We start from the raw sequence: 17,187 nt of genomic DNA, 5'->3' as shown, positions 1-17,187 counted from the left end.
TAAATGAGGCAACCAGAGTGAGACACATGCTTTTACTCACATTCCTATCCAATATTTTTTAAACTGGGCTGTGACTAACACTGCAACAGAAATCAGTAACTGAGCCAGAAATGGGATCTAGCTTTTCAGATCCCTAAATCAGTCACACAGTACCTCACTAAAGTTACTTAGCACTGGATTAGTAACCTGAACCCAGTTCATTTCCCACCTGTGTACAGTGCCATGTCTTCTCTGACTCCGAGCTAACTCCCAAGCAGCCTCACCCCAGTGTGAGACAAAGGCCGAGCTACACAGAAGGCCAACAGCTGGTTCTGCCAGGAATCAGGGCAGCAGCTGGTGGCGGGCAAGGGGGTGGCGTGGGGGGGGGTGGGGGTGTGCAGCATAGATTAGGAAGAAAGTGTCCCCTCAGGGCAGACCTATTCATTTAACAACATATTTACTGAAAACCTAGCTTCCTGGAGTTTATATCTTAGTGGGGAAGAGGGACAAAGTAAAGACATACTATATTATGAAGCAGATTAAAAGGTGATCAGCACTACAGAAAAAGAAATAGAACAGGGTGAGGAGCTTCGGGGTGTGGGTGTGGCAGATTACAATTTTAAAAAGGGCAGTCACTGATGGCCTAATGGAAGGAAACTTTAGATCAAGACCTGAAGGAGGGGAGGAAGCTAGGGGAGGGCGTTCTAGACACAGGGACAAGACACAGGTTGCTTTTATACCTTACGTTATAGAAACCACACTGGGATGCAGCTCTCGCTTAGCAGAATTAGAAACAAAACTAAACAGAATAAGGATTGCTGGCTATTTGGGCTAAACCCACATATTGTATATATAGACGGTGCCAAAAAAATGTATACACATTTTAAGAAAGGAAAAACTATTAAAATTGTAATAATATATATGGATAACAAAAAAGTCACGTTTGACTTTTGCAATCATAAGAGGTGCTCAAAGTGGTTACCATCAGTGTAATTTTAATAGCTTTTTTTTTCCTTTCTTAAAATGTGTATACATTTTTTTTGGCATCCTCTGTATTTTGCTCTCAAGGCAGCAAGATGAAAAAGCTGTCACTTAACAATGCTGCTTCCTAAGACTTCCAGGACCACTGCTCAAGGCAAGGAGGGATGTAGGCACATACCCAAAGGCTCCTGGGAGAGATGGCAGGAATTGTAAATACACATCCCTTTTGTCTGTTTTTGTCATGATGAGGAGAGGTTTTCTGAACACATGTAAGACTCTGGACACAATCTTTGTGACTTGCTGTAATACATGTGATACATAAAAAAAAAAAATCAGCACAAAGTGGACCAGTAATAAATAATGAAATCTAATGACTAAACATACAAACTACATATTTAAGTGATACATTGTTGTATGTAATGTTTATCTGTAGATAAGTTAAAAATGAACTCCAGTAATAAAGTCCACAGAGGGAGAAACCATTTATCAAATTTACAAACCGCACTTGCACATAAATCTATATGACCAGGGTCAGCTGTCCAGAGGCTCCCTGTACTCATCTAGCAAGTAGCTCTGCCCTTTGAAATGAACCCGTGACTGGGATCTGTTGCCTGCTTCTCTTTTCTGGGAGTAGATTGCTACCTTCATAAATAATATTTGCTAACAAACAATGGCAAAGCAAACAAAACCATCAATGAACTGGTATGTTTTGGGGCAGACGGCGTATCGAGTCCTTAATCTGCCCTCCTCCTTTCCTTCCCTCGTTCTCTAAAGGATGTGCACATAGTAGGTACATCTTTCCTCTGCCCTTCCAAATTTTTCATGACCTTCTCTGATGTTCAAATGTAGGACAAGTCCCGTTATCAAACAGAAAAAACAAACTGCTGAGAGGATAAGTAATGAGCCACTCACATAAGGTATGCACTAATAAAAATTTAATATCATAAAACAAATCAGAAAACAGCAAAAAAAATTTTTTAACCATTCACAAAGTGGAAAGAGACAAAATTATAAGGCAGCCATCCATGGAATGATTTCATGTTTACAAAGGATCCAGAAAAAGAGACATTTAAAATCACTATTCAGGCTACTGAACCAGGAGAACTGCAGTGTTAGCCCATGAGACTTCCAACTTGCTAGAAGATGCTATTAGAAAAAAGATCAAAGCCAATCTCTTTATGTTAAGCTGAGCACATCTAGAGAATTCCTAACGGTTGTCTAGTCCTTTGCCACAAGCCACAGATTTCCCTCAGGTGAATCTAGATGTCTCAGCTACAAAGGGGCCATATCATTGGTTTTAATTTCGCAGCATCCCCAACAGTGCTCTTTGAGTCATGTGGACCATTCTGTATTGAGCAGACATTTTCTAATGCAAAGAAGGTTCCCCTGAAGAACACCCGGCACTGTAGCAGTTTTGGAGGAATCTGGTCATTATTCTTGATCTCCCAAGGGGCCCAGGCGCCCCAAAGGTAGGAACATCCTTTGGGCGCTTGTGCTGTTGACATATAGTTCCTGTGTTCAGAACCCAGCTACCATATGTCTGAGGGCCTAATACACTCTGATGCTGGTGTGTCCTCCTAGTTCTAATTCTTGAAAAAGAGAAAAACCAGGCAGTGACACTTAGAAGAAGTCCAGTAAAAACCACAATTACATTTTCTCCTTTCTACAGAAACTGACCACTCAAAATGGTCACCTCTCTTTTTTTCTAATGATTCAAAATACAGGAACAAGGCTAACTCAGCTGTTTTGAACAGGGAAATAAAAAGGTGATGGGATGAGGGGTAGGAAGAGAGAACACGTAGCCTCTGTAGGTGGTACCATTTCCAACTCTCTACACTCCGGTGCAGAACCTTTGCATAAAAGGACCTTGGCAATGGCATGCGCAGGAACACTGCCGGTCCTGGACCATCGCTGTTTCGGGGAAACGGATGGATAAGCGATTCCCTGGAGAACAAGTGAGGGGAATGGATCAGTAATATTTTTCAACTCAATTTGCCATTTATGAGAATACTCGGAATCTGAAGAAAGTCTATCCCTACCAAGGAAAGGGAGTCAAATTACAGTCAAGACTAACTTTGGTTATGAGGAAGAAGGACCTTACTTTTTACTATTAATTGCATCTCTTTGGTCGCCAGTTATTCCACTTGCAATAATGGCAGCGACTTCAGTATTGCCAATGTTTTCAAATGTGTGAGAGCATTAAGGCATCCACAGCTAAGGAGGCAGTTTTAACAAGAGGAAATGGAAGTGAAATGTGCCAATAGGTGACCATCGATGTGGTCTCTCCTGGGACACTGCCCACCGTCAGCAAGTTCTTCCCCCAGTGAAGGAGGCCTCTGCCGTGCTGCTCGGTCCCCTGCCGCCTGAAGATGCAGTTGAGCCCTATAAGGTTAGTATGGCTATTTCTGCCTGCTGACCAGGAGAGAAGTGAGTAGTTCCTGAGGCAGCAGCTTTAAAATCTGGGAAAGCCCATAGCTTCTGAGAGCTGATAGGCCCTGAAAGGTTTGCCTGTTACTGTGAGGTCCAGAGGGGAAGGCAAATTTGGAAGTTACAAGGGTCAATCCTTGCCAGAGTTCAAGGCCATAACCAGCAAGAAATTCTAGCCAAACTTTTAAGCGTGATGTCAAGGCACTGCTGAAAGAGGCTTTGGCCAGCAGAACAAATCTCTCATCGTTGCACACAATATGACAGAAAGTGCTACTATCCAAACCAAACCAGACACTAAAATGTGGTATTCACTTAACGAAGTCAATTTCCAGGGACAATCTATGCAACCATGTCATTTTGAATGACAGATGAACCCTTTGACTCTCCTAAGTCAGAGCTGTTATCAGGAAAGTCACAGGACTTTCCATTATTCTACCTTCTGTTGGTTTTAATATTGTACGCAATGGTTGCGAGCCACTATACAAAACCAAATCCTATTTATGCTATTTTGGTCTATAGCCAGCAGAGGGCTTGCAAGTTCTACGTCCACAGCTGCTGACCCAGTGACAAATCTAGGAAGGAAATAAAGAAATCACAGGCATCTGTCATATGCATCATATAAAACATTTTACAAACTCCTAAGTCCACTGCTCTGAAGAAGTCTTGGTTCCCTCTTTATGTAACGTGTTTTTGAAATGATACAGAAAATCAAAAATAAATTAACAACACAATATTATATACTTATTTGATAACAAAAGATTTACAGGGATTTTGGCAAATATGGAAAAATCATCCTAGTTTGTTAAACACTTTTACTATCTCCGTTGTTTAAGTTACCAGAATATTAGTGATTGTGTCATCTCCCATATGAGGAAGTGATATTGTAAGGGCTTAAAGCTGCATCTGACACAAAGGTAACTTCACTGAAGGGAATAAAGAAGAGAGACAATACTCTCTTCATCATCCAAGTTCAACAAGTGGTTGTCTTGATGAGAACTCAATTCACAAATATTAACACTGCCACCAGCAGTCAGCTGCAAATGGTAGGGAGGAGGGGCTGGCGGGAGAAGGAGAAAAGCATGGAAAAGATGAAGGGACAAGAGACATGATTTCAATAAGCTTTACATGAACAGGCAAACACTTCCCATCTGTGATACACCTTGACTTTCTTCACTGCTACAGGTGCTTATGTGACACGGACCTAGCACTCCCAAAGGGACACCAAGTATTTTGTCAGAGGAACTGCTGGTCTGCAAAGCTGAGTATTTAAAAAGAAAAGAAAAGAAAAGAAAAAAAAAGACCACATAGGTTTTGGTAATCTTACTTCTAAAAAGGTTATTACAAAGATGTAACTATCCAAATTCACTTAAAATTTAACACCGCCTTATTTCCAAAGATACTTTGGGATCTGACTGTTCTTGAAGGAAAGCTAGGCCTGAACCACACTAGAACACGGTTCCTCTATAAGAATGTGTTGGCGGCAGGTGTTCTGCAAAGGCAAACTTGAAAATAAATGCTACCGAAAACTAGTCACCTTCGAAACTAGTCCACCTCTGTTGCTCCATTTGGTGGATTGGCAGGCTCCGTTCAGCGGTACGTGCAGAAGGAGGTGTTAAGTCCTCCAGACGTCCCCTTTTCAGTGGGTATCTCTCTCTCTCGGGCATAAAGTCAACTTTCAATGTATCTTGCTATCATTTTCCTGACTAGCCTCAAATTAACTACAATTATCTTTAGCATCTAAGAGGCGGGCATTATGACCTTCTAACAAGGCATATGGCATAGATGCTAAAGCACCAGTCGTACACGGTGAGAACCATGTTAAAAATCAATGGATAAAGTGGCAGAGCCTCTAAACTAAGAAAGAGATTTACCGTAATTACAGAACACTGTACTGTCATAATTACTATTTCATTGTGAGTACGAAGTTCTCCACTTTTCCTTAAAACCAAATTCCACCTTCCCTGAGAATAGGGTTAAGAGAAACATCAAAACTCAAAATGCCCAGGGCCCTTTAAAAGACAACACAACGGAATATCTATATCCAATCGCAATGTGTTGTTTCTACTCTAAAAGCTTTCCGTTACTCCAGGTTTTCATCTCACCTCCCTGCAGACTCTAGGAATACAGGTGGAGATGGGCAACATGAGACAAGAGACTGAGGAAATGAGCAGCTGTCATGTGCCGGGCTGTTCTCACTGGATGGCAAATGGCCATGGACTGAGGCTGGAACCTGAACATTAATGCTGGTGTCCTATTGACAGGATGAGTGGGATGAGGCAACCCAGAACCAGGGCTGCCACCTCCAGGCGGCTGAAGCCTCTCCCTCCAGTGGGGTCGGGTTTGTGACTGTGCCCCATTCCGCCCACCTCAGGGAGGACATGTACTGTGGCAACATAAAGAAATGTCCCAGCAGAGAAAAGCATGGCCACTCCAGTGGCATTGACCTCTGAAAGGGCTTCTTTACTGCTCTGTGAATTCAGAGAGAGAGAAAAGAAAAATTAAGTCAAGAATAATTCAGGGTCAGGAAGAAGTCCCAATAAAAAACACTCAATATTCACAACCGGGGCTATCTGAGACACTGGGGACACTGGCGATCACAGCCATTCTGTTATTTATGGGAAGCTTCCAAATAAGGGTTTGAGACTATTGCAGATATTCACAACTGCTTTTTCAAGCAAACTTCAGTCTGGCTCAACAGGTTTGGCCTGTATTATTCTTAAGATGGAATCGACAGCATTATTAACACAGATATTAAATTTCACACATTCATTCCTTTAAGCTACTAATATTTAACAAACATTGCCTATAAACCAGGCTGTAAGCCAGGTGCTTGAGACACAGTGTTAATCAAGATGCAGTACCTGTCCTCATAGAGCCTAGAAACATTTCATGAGCTAATCGTTACACAAATTTTCTATTAAAGAGGTGGATCTATGGATTAAGACAATTAATTACCATTTTAAGAAAAGAGCATGCCATAAATCTAACTCCATGCTCCCGGAATTATCATACCTTCGTTTCAAAAGTTCTAAAAACTTATACTGATTAATGAAGTGATAAATAGGATACTATTTTAAAAGGAACTATACAGGGTGGCCAGATGGCTCAGTTGGTTAGAGCGCAAGCTCTCAGCAACAAGGTTGTTGGTTCAATTCCCACATGGGATGGTGGGCTGTGCCCCCTGCAACTAAAGACTGAAAACGGCAACTGGACGTGGAGCTGAGCTGCGCCCTCCACAACTAGATTGAAGGACAACGACTTGGAGCTCACGGGCCCTGGAGAAACACACTGTTCCCCAATAAAATTTTTTAAAAAAATATACACTGCTCACTGAAAGAAGATAAGGCTCTTCAGGTGAACAGGAAGAGATTTTATAGCACCTCATTTGTTAGCAATCCAGATCAACAAACTCTTGATTAACAGGAATTTAACCATTCTTTAACCATCTCATTTCTCATATGTTCCTTTTAATAAAAGTTTTACTACATCAAATATGAACTGGACGACACTCAGAAAAATCAGTTACCTTCAGAGAGAATATGGGGGAAAGCAGTTCCCTTGAACTCGCCCTGAGTCAGTTTAGTTCTAAAATTTTCTTCCTGTTGCCTGCTAGTTGACATTTAAGTACAACGGGGAGGGTTGCTGCTAAGAGCTGTAGCCCTAGTAGACAGAATTATAAGGCACAAAAAGGTCCTTTTAGAACAGCAGGGTCTCTGAGCTGACAAATGATTTATGCCACTGCAGGTCTGAGTTATGTTCAGTACAATGATAAAGAACTGGATGTTTATTTTTATTTAAGTATAGTTGGTATACAATATTAGTTTTGAGTGTACAATATAGTGATTTAACATTTATATACCTTATAATGTGATCACCTTACCAAGTGTAGTAACTGTCACCTGCAAAATTATCACATTACTGACTATATCCTCCCTCACCGTTTTCACCCATCCTTCCCGCCCACCCTCTCCCCTCCAGCAACCATCAGTTTGAGTTCTGATTCTATGAAACCGCTTTTCTTTTGTTTGTTCATTCATTTTGTTTTTCTAGATTCCAAGGAATTGGGTATTTAACATTTGGTGATATGGGAGCTGGGAGTGGAAGAATCTGAATCTTAGCTGAATATAGACATCTCTGCTCATCCCCTACTCTTCTCAGGGCTGCTGCGTGCTGGTCACTCACGCTGCATGTGCCTACTTAAACATTAAATATGGATTGTTATGACTTACTATGTGTCTGTCAAAAAACATTGGCATGTCTGGTTAGGTTTAAGTTATATTATTTTAAAGACCAAATATTTGTGCAAATATTTTTGGAACTAATGGGGAGAAGTCTTCAAATTAAATGAGTAAGGAAATGCTCTAGATTTATGAAAAGGATTGACTTGGAATTAAGACATTTACCTTGTATAGGTTTTTACTCCTAATTTTATCTTCAGTTTGAGGGGATAATTGAAAAATTCAACATAAGCGACTGTAAATTCTAGTAGATCACACAAGAATCAGACATTTGTCTAGGTAAGCAAGGAATGAGTTGGACTTACCTTACTTAATCCTAAGAATGTCACCATGGACATAACTGGTGCTGCCAGCGCAAAGACCAGTAAGTGCTTTCTGATTCGGTTCCGCTCGAGGCCGGCATGCATCAAGAAGGAAACCAGCCCAAAAGCAGCTGGTGCCTGGAAGAGAAAACGTATCCCTTATTATTGCTCCACAGGTATGGATTGCTTCTACATTAAGAAGTACATGTCGGGCGGCCGGTTCAATTCCTGCATGGGACGGTGGGCTGCACCCCCTGCAACTAAGATTGAAAATGGCGACTGGACTTGGAGCTGAGCTGCGCCCTCCACAACTAGATCGAAGGACAATGACTTGGAGCTCATGGGCCCTGGAGAAACACACTGTCCCCCAATAAAATTAAAAAAAAAAAAAAGTACATGTCATTTGACTGAATTTTCATACAAAAAAACCAAGCATGGTACCAAAACTGACTCAGCCTTTTAGGAATGAATGTTCTAAGCTAAGAAAATATCCTCTGTGTGTGTGTGTGTGTGTGTGTGTGTTCCTTGGATAGTAGGAAAAGAGAAATAGTCAAGAAAAGAGAATAAGAAAAATATTTATAAACAAAAATTACTATGAAATATAGACATCTGTAGAGAATTTAAGACTGTGTATATGACCATTAAAAAAAAAAACCCTTCTAGGAAAAATTGAAGAAAATTATAGCAAAAAAAACCCAGCTATGAAACCAACTTATTAAATTCTCTAAAATGAATAGGAATTATAAAAATAACTAAAAAAATTTTTCCATTGCAGAAAAACATTAATGACTAAAGAGAAATTTTAATTATGAATACATTCAATATTAAATCTTACACCAAAATTTTGTTTACCTTATGTAGCATTATTGCCACAAACACAATTAACTGGACACTAGTCTGTGAAGTAGAAGCTGCCGCTCCCAATGCAACACCGTCAGCTAAATTTGAAAAAAGCAAAACACAAAACACTATAAATAACAACAACTATAATAGTGTAGTAGTTGAATGTGTGAGCTTTAGAGTCAAGTAGAGCTGTATTTGACTCTGGGAAGGTTACTTAACCTTTGCAAACCTTAGCCTTCTCATCTCTAAAATGGTTTCAATAAAATATACTATATTCTTAGGGTTTTCATGAGGGTTAAATGAGACAACATGTAAAAAAGAGCTTTAGCACCTGGTCCAGAATATTTAATATGTCAGTTATTACTGTTGTTACTGGAAAAAGTATGAAGCTCAAAAAACCACTGATTAATCAAATTGTAATGACAGAAATAGCAAAGAATTTCAAAGGAAGCATCTCTGCATCTTGCAGATGAAAAAAACAAAGACACTACAACTCTGCATAGATGACTTATACATAATGGGTAAAAGTTGGCTGAATGGATGAATTCTTTGTTAGAAAAGGATGTCATACTAGAAAGGTCCAGATAATAGTGTGCTACCTTTCACAGTCTTTGTTTGTCACTGACAGAATCTTACAACTAGCATTGGCTTTGGGCTGTGACTCTAAGACATGCCCAGTCATAACGCGGAGACTTCGGCACTCTACAACCCCCCGCTGCCTAAACTGATACTTTGGGTATAGACTGGGCAGCAGGGCTGTTCAGTACAAAAGTGCTGAGGCTCTTTTCCAGATGAGATTGTTGGGCAGAGATCAGCAAACTTTTCCTAAAGGGCCAGACAGAAAATATTTTAGGCTTTGCGGGCCACTTGGTCTCTTGCAACTACTCAACTCCATCACTGTGTGAAAGCAGCCACAGACAATATGTAAACAAGTGGGTATGGCCATGTTCCAATAAAATTTTATCTATGGACACTGAAATTTGAATTTTATGTAATTTTCATGTGCCATGAAATATATTTTTTTTCAACCTTTAAAAAACCATAAAAACCATTCTGAGCTTGTAAACCCGTCACCCTCAGTACACGAGGGCTTGTGCTTGTGTTGGAGGACCTACTGAAGCAGCCCTTCCCTGGAGGCCAGCCCAAGTGCGGTTCATGTGGGTGGTCCCTGTGACGCACACAGAAAAGAAAGGGGTTCCTGCATACCTGCAGCATGGACGACCAGACCCAGCGTGGTGGTGATTTTGGAACTGCTAGGCCTTGCTGTTTCTGGATCTGAAGTAAAAATAAGCATGGCAGCCATTAAACAATGTGAAATAGAAACTGTTAGAACATTGACCTAGAGGTGGAAGAATTCTTTGAAAACTCTTAAAGTAGAAGATTATTTTTCTCACTACTGGTTTTCTTCTGCTTCCACCACTTGGAAGTGTCCCCTATCCTGAAGCGGTGGGCAGGAGGAAACTCTTCCTTTGACCCAGCCTTTCCTGAACAGGTGATGTGTAACCCCCAGCTGCCCCCACTGCCTCATACCCCTCAACCCTCTACCTCTCCGTGGAAAGTGCTCTGTGGCTCTGATCATTTCTCTCCAGACCCAATTGTCACTGCCTACCTCATCTTCCCCAGCTTCCTGCAACTATTTCTTTATTCTCACATTTTCCTTCCTCCATTTTATTGCCACCAGCCTAACTTAAATTTTCATCAACTCAAATCTAAATTAGCAATAGACTCCCAATTGGTTTCCCCTTCCTCTCATTTCTCTGTAATCGAAGCTCATCTTGCACAGCCTTGCAGGATTCATCTTTCTGAAACACCACCATTCTGATGTGTCGGTTAACCAGTTGAGAATCTGCTGCTTTTCAAATTCAGCCCCAAATGATCTATTCAGTAGGTTCTTAAGCCCTTTATCAAATGGTATCATCTTTTTCTCACTATCTAGTCCAGTTCAACCAGTTTAACACTCTAACAAAATATTCTCATTTTCCTTTCCCTAAATCTCCTCAACCCTAATTCTTGGCATGTACGGGACTTCTCAGCTTGTCAATCCAAAAACTAGACATTGTTCAAAGTCTAATTCTAGGACCACTTCCCTCAAGAAAGATTAATTCCAGTTCAGAACAACTCTCCCCTTGCCTAGAAACCTACAGCTCGGTGCGCACAGGCTCTATGTGCTACTTCAAAGTTTCCTCTGCATCATCACCTGAGTTATAGAAAATTGTTTTCGTTTAAATGTCTTATCCCCAGATTGACTGTAAACTATACAAAATTAAATTTTCTACTTCTTTCTACCTCTTTTTTACATGTCTTACAGAATGTAGCACAACACTGGCACCTAATGTTTGCTTAATAAATCCTTGTAGAAGAGTGAAAAAAAGTATTTATCTGTATCACATGAATGCTACTGCTATTACAGGAAATACACAGGCAAGTAAAAATGTCCAAACAAAGTTAAAAGATGGGGACATCAAAGTGCCAGGTGAAATGACAGATGGACATTAGTCAAATAAATGCCAAGGGATTTAATCTGGAGGAGCCCAGCACACAGAAGGAATGGTTTACAATAGCAAAAGCATATACAATAAAGTAACAGGCTATCTTTTCACCAGTGAAATTTATCTTCTAATTAAAACACTGCAAGGAAGGGAAGCTAAGGCCCCTAATCACTCTGAGACAACAAATATTTCAGTATCACCCCAAACTGAGAACAATCATATTACACTTTGTGACAAGTTTGTTTTATCTTTTCTTCATACACAGTCTTATGGTCTGGTTACAAGTAGCATCTTAAATAAAAACTAAAAGCTTTAGGGGTCGCCAGTTAGCTCAGTTGGTCAGAGCGCGGTGCTAATAACACCAAGGTTGCCAGTTCAATCCCCGCATGGGCCACTGTGAGCTGCGCCCTTCCTAAAAATCACACCAAAAAAACGAAAAAACTAAAGGCTTTAAAATTAAAACATAGTTTTAATAAATCTATACAAAAAGATTGTACAGTTGTCCCTCTGTATCCACAGGGGATTGGTTCCAGAACCTCCTCCCGCTGTGGATACCAAAATCTGGTGCTCAAGTCCCTTATATAAAATGACATAGCATTTGCATATAACCTACGCATATCCTCAGGTATATTTTAAATCATCTCTAGATTACTTTTAATACCTAATCCAATGTAAATGCTATGTAAATAATTGTTATACTGTATTGTTTGGGGACTAATGACAAGAAATAAAAGCCTGCACATACCCAATACAGTTGTAACCATTGGGGGAATAACTAGAGTGTACACATCAGCAACAACATAACATTTCGCATGTTTTCTACAGTTGGTTGAAACCATGGATGCAGATTCTGTGGACATACAGGGCCAACTGTACTTCAGCATAAATTTAGTAAGTGGGGTAACTTACTGATATTTAATTATAAAAACCTGTAGATAATACGTAAAACTAGATCATCAGATAAATGAAAGCCAGCAAAATCAATGACCTCAGAGATAAAACAGGAGGAATAATAAAGTGACACAAAATGCATTTTATATGGAAACTGATAAGAAAGAATCGCAAGAAAAAATGTCATAGAGGCTACTGTGCATAACTACGTTGTAATACAGTTGGAGCCATCCGACAGAGGGTGCTTCTCACTTGCTATTTGGAATAAAGAACATGAATAAAAACCATTTACTCCTTACTCAATTTCCCAAAATAAAACTTTATTTTAAAAAGTCTATGGGAAAAAAAAAGTAGTAAATACAAGAAGATTAAAAAATCTTTCTAGGGCCGGCCCAGTGCTCAGGTGGTTGGAGCGCCCTGCTCCTAATGCCGAGGTCTCCGGTTTGATTCCCACATGGGCCAGTGAGCTGCGCCCTCTACAGCTAAGATTGTGAACAACAGCTCTCCCTGGAGCTGGGCTGCTGTGAGCAGCCGGAGGTCAGCGTGAGCTGCTGTGCTGCCAGTGGCCAGTGTGAGTGGCCGGCGGCCGCCGACAGCTGCCGTGAGCTGCTGTGAGCAGCCGACTGAGGACTGGTAACCGACTGCCTCAGCGGCAGGGGGGAGAGCAAGGCTCAAAATACCAGCCTGGGCCAGGGAGCTGTGTCCTACACAACTAGACTGAGAAACAACGGCTTGAACCAGAGTGTGGGAGGAGGTGGAAGAAGGGGGAAAAAAATCTTTCCACATCAAGGGTATTTTTAACTTAAGTGTAATCTTACAATTTTTAGAAACCTTTAATTTGGAAATAATTTTAAATCTTCAAAAAACTAAGACTAGTTTAAAAAACATTCATGTATCCATTTTTCAGAACAACCCATTATGTAACATTTTGCCCCATTTGCTTCATTTGTGCTCATGCTTTTTCTACCCATACTACACAAGTATACATACGTATACATTTTTTCATTTAAGAGTAAATAACATACATCATAACTCTTTACCCCTAGATACTTCAGTGTGTATTTTGTAAGAGAAAGGATATTTTATTATGTAATCACAGTAGTTATCAACTTCAGTCAATTTAACATTGATACTTTTTTCTAATCTCTTGCAAATTTTAATTTTGTCAATTGTCCAAGAATGTCTTTCAGAGCATTTTTCCTATCCAGGAAGGATCCAGTCTAACATCATATATTATACTTATTTTGTATTTCTTTAGTCTCTTTTAATCTGGAACATTTTCTCTGTCTCTGACATTTGTGACATTGCTATCTTTCAAGACTACATTCCCCTCCCGGTATCTTTCTTGTTTTTTAATAGAATGATCTTTCCTTTTGGGTTTGTCTGATATGTCCTTAGATTATGCATTCTTAGGGGGAATATTACATAGGTAATGCTTCTCAGGATCTCACATCTAGATGCCTAAGATGTACATCTGCTGCAATTTTGAATCGTATCTGGGACAAGGTGATTATTATCTTATGAATACTCTGGATTCTATTATATTCCTCCCAAGAGCATTGATTTTTTTGTTTTGCTTTACATAATTTGGTTTGGCTCAAACTACAAACTGTCTGATTGGCGACTGCTCAAATCTCGGTTTAATTTTCATCTTTAGCTGAGTTGTCTGGAGTCTGGCCAGTAAAGCACAGTTCAGGGCTCAGAGACTTGGGCAGAGTTTATACGTAGAATTTGGGGCTGTGTTTCTGTCTCTCCTAAGATTCTCCCCTTGCTTTCCAGAAGTGTTAGTTACACTGCCCTCTGGCTCCTCAGGCCACAAAGACTGGGTTTTCTATCAGAGTGTTAGCTAACCCACAGATAGCTAAAAGCAGTAAAAATAAGAATCACCCTGTTTCAACTGTTGACTCTCCTCCAGAATTTGCCTGATTTAGGTAACGTTCCTGTGTCTTTAAGTAGTTGTTTTTAAAATTTTGTCCAGAGTTTATAGTCATCTGTAAGGAGGTTGGCCTGACAGGAACTCACTTGCCCACATGAAAGCAGAATGCCAATGCCATTCATTTGGATCATCTAGTCAAGATACTGTTCGATTTCATTATTTAGTTACTTCTTTTCCCTTGCAATCAAATCGAAATTTAGCCCCTACATTTAACATTCATTGATGATTCTTGTGTGAGCCAATTTTTACGATGAAGTTTGCAAAAATGATGGTTTTCCAATTCTAGTACTCCTTCTACAGTATTCTACAGTAAGCAAGTGCCCCTCCCTTCTCTTACCTTCCTTTCTTCCCTCCCTCTCCACCCACACATACTCCCCCCACCCCCCTGCCTTGGATAGGCTTATCGATTCCCATTTTCTCAATGCTTTACGCTTTATTACCGTTCTTTATGATTTTGGTGCTTAAGCTGTCTTATATCTGGTCAGTGGGAGCGCCTTCAAGCTGGTTCATATACTGTGACACGTTTCCAACTTTCTTCGTCCTGCTTTTGTTGAGCACTAGATGTTCCAAACTCATGTTGTACCTACCCTGCCCGTCCTAGAATCAGCCATTTCTCTGAAGAGCCCTGGTATGCTCATTGCTGGGGTGGGGTGGTGGGGTGGGGTGTCTTTCCTTCTAGGTCTTCCCTGAAGACAGAGCTAGGACATACATACATGTTGTATGTATATATGTAAATACACATGTATATACATATATATACACATATACATACCTATACACATACAGTTTTAGAAATCACGAGTCCAAACTGCTCCAATTCTAATCCATCCCTACAGGGGTTCTTTCTTACCTTACCTCATTCCATATTTGTACGTCCCTTCTTCCACAGTGAGAAAGAACCCTGGTTCTACCAACATCAACACATTTACTCATTTACTCAATCCTATAATACATCTGAACAGTTTTAGAATTGTTTTGCCCACACCATTACAAAAAGCAAAGCCTACAAGTAAGAGTTCATTGTTTTTTTATGCTTCTTCCTCAAGTCCACCCAAGACTAAAGGTATATAGGCAAATATTACATTCATAAATTACTTGGGTTCATTTTTTTGTTAATCCCCTTCAGTGTAATTGTGTCATTCACTTAAAATACAATTCATCTGTTTCAGTTAGCTCCCTTATCCTTGTTGATTTCATTTTATTTTTGAATATGGAGAATACCAACATGTTTCTAAAAGTCAAAACTATATCAAAAAAGCTTGCCCAGGGAAGTGTCATACCCTCCTAAAACCTTCTGCCCTATCACACCCCATGCTCCTTACAGGTAACCAGCTTTGTCTTCTAATTGATCTTTATGTTTCTTTTTTTATTTTGTAAAAACAAGCATATATATTCTCATTTTCCCTTCTTTCTTACATAAAATACAGTATACAATAGAAGCTAATTTATATTTTTGCTTTTTCCTTAACAATATCTCCTAGAAATCTCTCCCTATCAGTTCACAGAAAACTGATTTCATTCTTTTTCATAGTTACATAAAACTCCATTATTTGTACACACTACACTTCATTCAACCAGTCTCCATGACTACACATAAATAGTTGTACAATGATAAATAATACGGCATTGAATAGTCCTGTGCATAAGTATTTTCATATTGGAGCCATTATTGTAGAAATAAATTCCTAAAATGGGAATGAATACATATGTAGTTTTGTTAGATATTGCCAAATTCCCCTTCATAGGAACTGTACCAATTTGCATTCTCACAGCAATAGATTCTCTGTTTCACCATAGCTTTGCCAACAGAGTGTACTGTCAAGCTTTTGAATTTTTACCTGACAGGTGAGAAATGGCATCTCAGCAGTTTTGATTTGCATTTTTCTTATTTTAAGTGAAACTGATCATCTTTTCATATGCTTAAGAACTATTTTTATCTTTTTATAAAGTATCTGTTAGTGACTTTTACTGCTTTTCTACAGTTATTTTTAGGCCAAGGATTCTTAACCTGGGGTCCACAGAGCAGAACACAGGGAGAATACAGGGGGCATCTGTGATTTTACCTTGGAAAAAAATGCGTTTTTATTTTTACTAGCCTCTAACTGAAAATTAGCATGTCCTTTAATTATGAATGTAGACAATAACCCACAAGTCATACTAGCACTACCTATACTTTATTGCCAACAGAAACCAGATAATTTCGTATTATTTTACAGGTGAAGATATCTTGATGTTATTGCTTTCAGTCACAGTGATGACTGAAAATTAGGGCTTCCAGAACTGCTGCCACATTGCATGCTTAGCCCTCCTGTCTGACAGAGCGAGGCAGCTATGAGGCTTCTTGCACCCAACACTCATTCCAACCACCAAACAGTGGAAGTCACAGGATCACTACCCATTGGGGACCAAGATATCTATGCTGCTTTCTAGTAGTTTCTATCTGCAAAGTTCTCTGTCAATGTATTTGAAAAGAGATATCTGTAAACCCCTATGTCTATTATAACTCTTTCAAATTTATTTCTATCTTTATGGCTTCGAAGTTGTTTCATGGATCAGAATCCTTTATTTACCATAAATCATATCAAAGATGTTGACCTCCCCAAAGATGAATTCATTGATCTTAAGGCAAAAAAGTTACTATGACTGGAGTTAAATTTTAAGTTTTGGAGAATAATAGTTGTCCTTCAGAGAAGCTTATCTTTCCCTGATAAGCAACCTACAAATGTGCTTAGGTATATTTGTAAGAAAATATCTTTCTGAATTAGGATTTTCTAAACTAGTAAACATCAAAACAAAAACCCAAAAGAATTGGATGCTCAATTTGACATTCACGTTGCCTTGTTAAAGGCCATCTCACAATTTAATGTTCTTAGTCCAGCTAAGCAACAGTAACTGTCATACTGATGTCTGAAAAAATGAAATTTAACCTTGCTTATAATTTAAATGTATTATCTCATTATTTAATGCATCGATAAAAAGGACATATATTATTATATCAGATATTTGTTTTAATGTTTTGGTAACTATATTTCAATATAACTGTTTTTCTCTATAATCCTATGCACTATGCTTTACATTTTTAAAAATAGTATTCCAAAAAA

General features: G+C 39.3%; 1 protein-coding gene across 1 annotated transcript in view; it reads right to left on the bottom strand.

Moving 5' to 3' along the window:
• Positions 1–1,878: 1,878 nt before the first annotated feature.
• The window catches only part of SLC39A9 (solute carrier family 39 member 9), a 41,938-nt gene continuing 26,629 nt past the window's right edge, over positions 1,879–17,187 (bottom strand). Inside the window, exons 4-7 of the mRNA XM_019733460.3 lie at positions 9,977–10,045; positions 8,780–8,865; positions 7,931–8,065; positions 1,879–5,855 (exon numbers count right to left, since the gene is read on the bottom strand). Coding sequence (XP_019589019.2) covers positions 5,625–5,855; positions 7,931–8,065; positions 8,780–8,865; positions 9,977–10,045 — 521 coding nt within the window. The 3' untranslated portion in view covers positions 1,879–5,624. The remainder of the gene's footprint in view (positions 5,856–7,930; positions 8,066–8,779; positions 8,866–9,976; positions 10,046–17,187) is intronic.

The sequence above is a fragment of the Rhinolophus sinicus genome, chromosome 3 (genome assembly GCF_057876585.1).
Source record: "Rhinolophus sinicus isolate RSI-liver-muscle chromosome 3, RSI-T2T, whole genome shotgun sequence".
NCBI classification, from domain to species: domain Eukaryota; kingdom Metazoa; phylum Chordata; class Mammalia; order Chiroptera; family Rhinolophidae; genus Rhinolophus; species Rhinolophus sinicus.
Note: the sequence above shows the minus strand (reverse complement) of the source record. Positions and strands in the feature narration are given on the sequence as shown.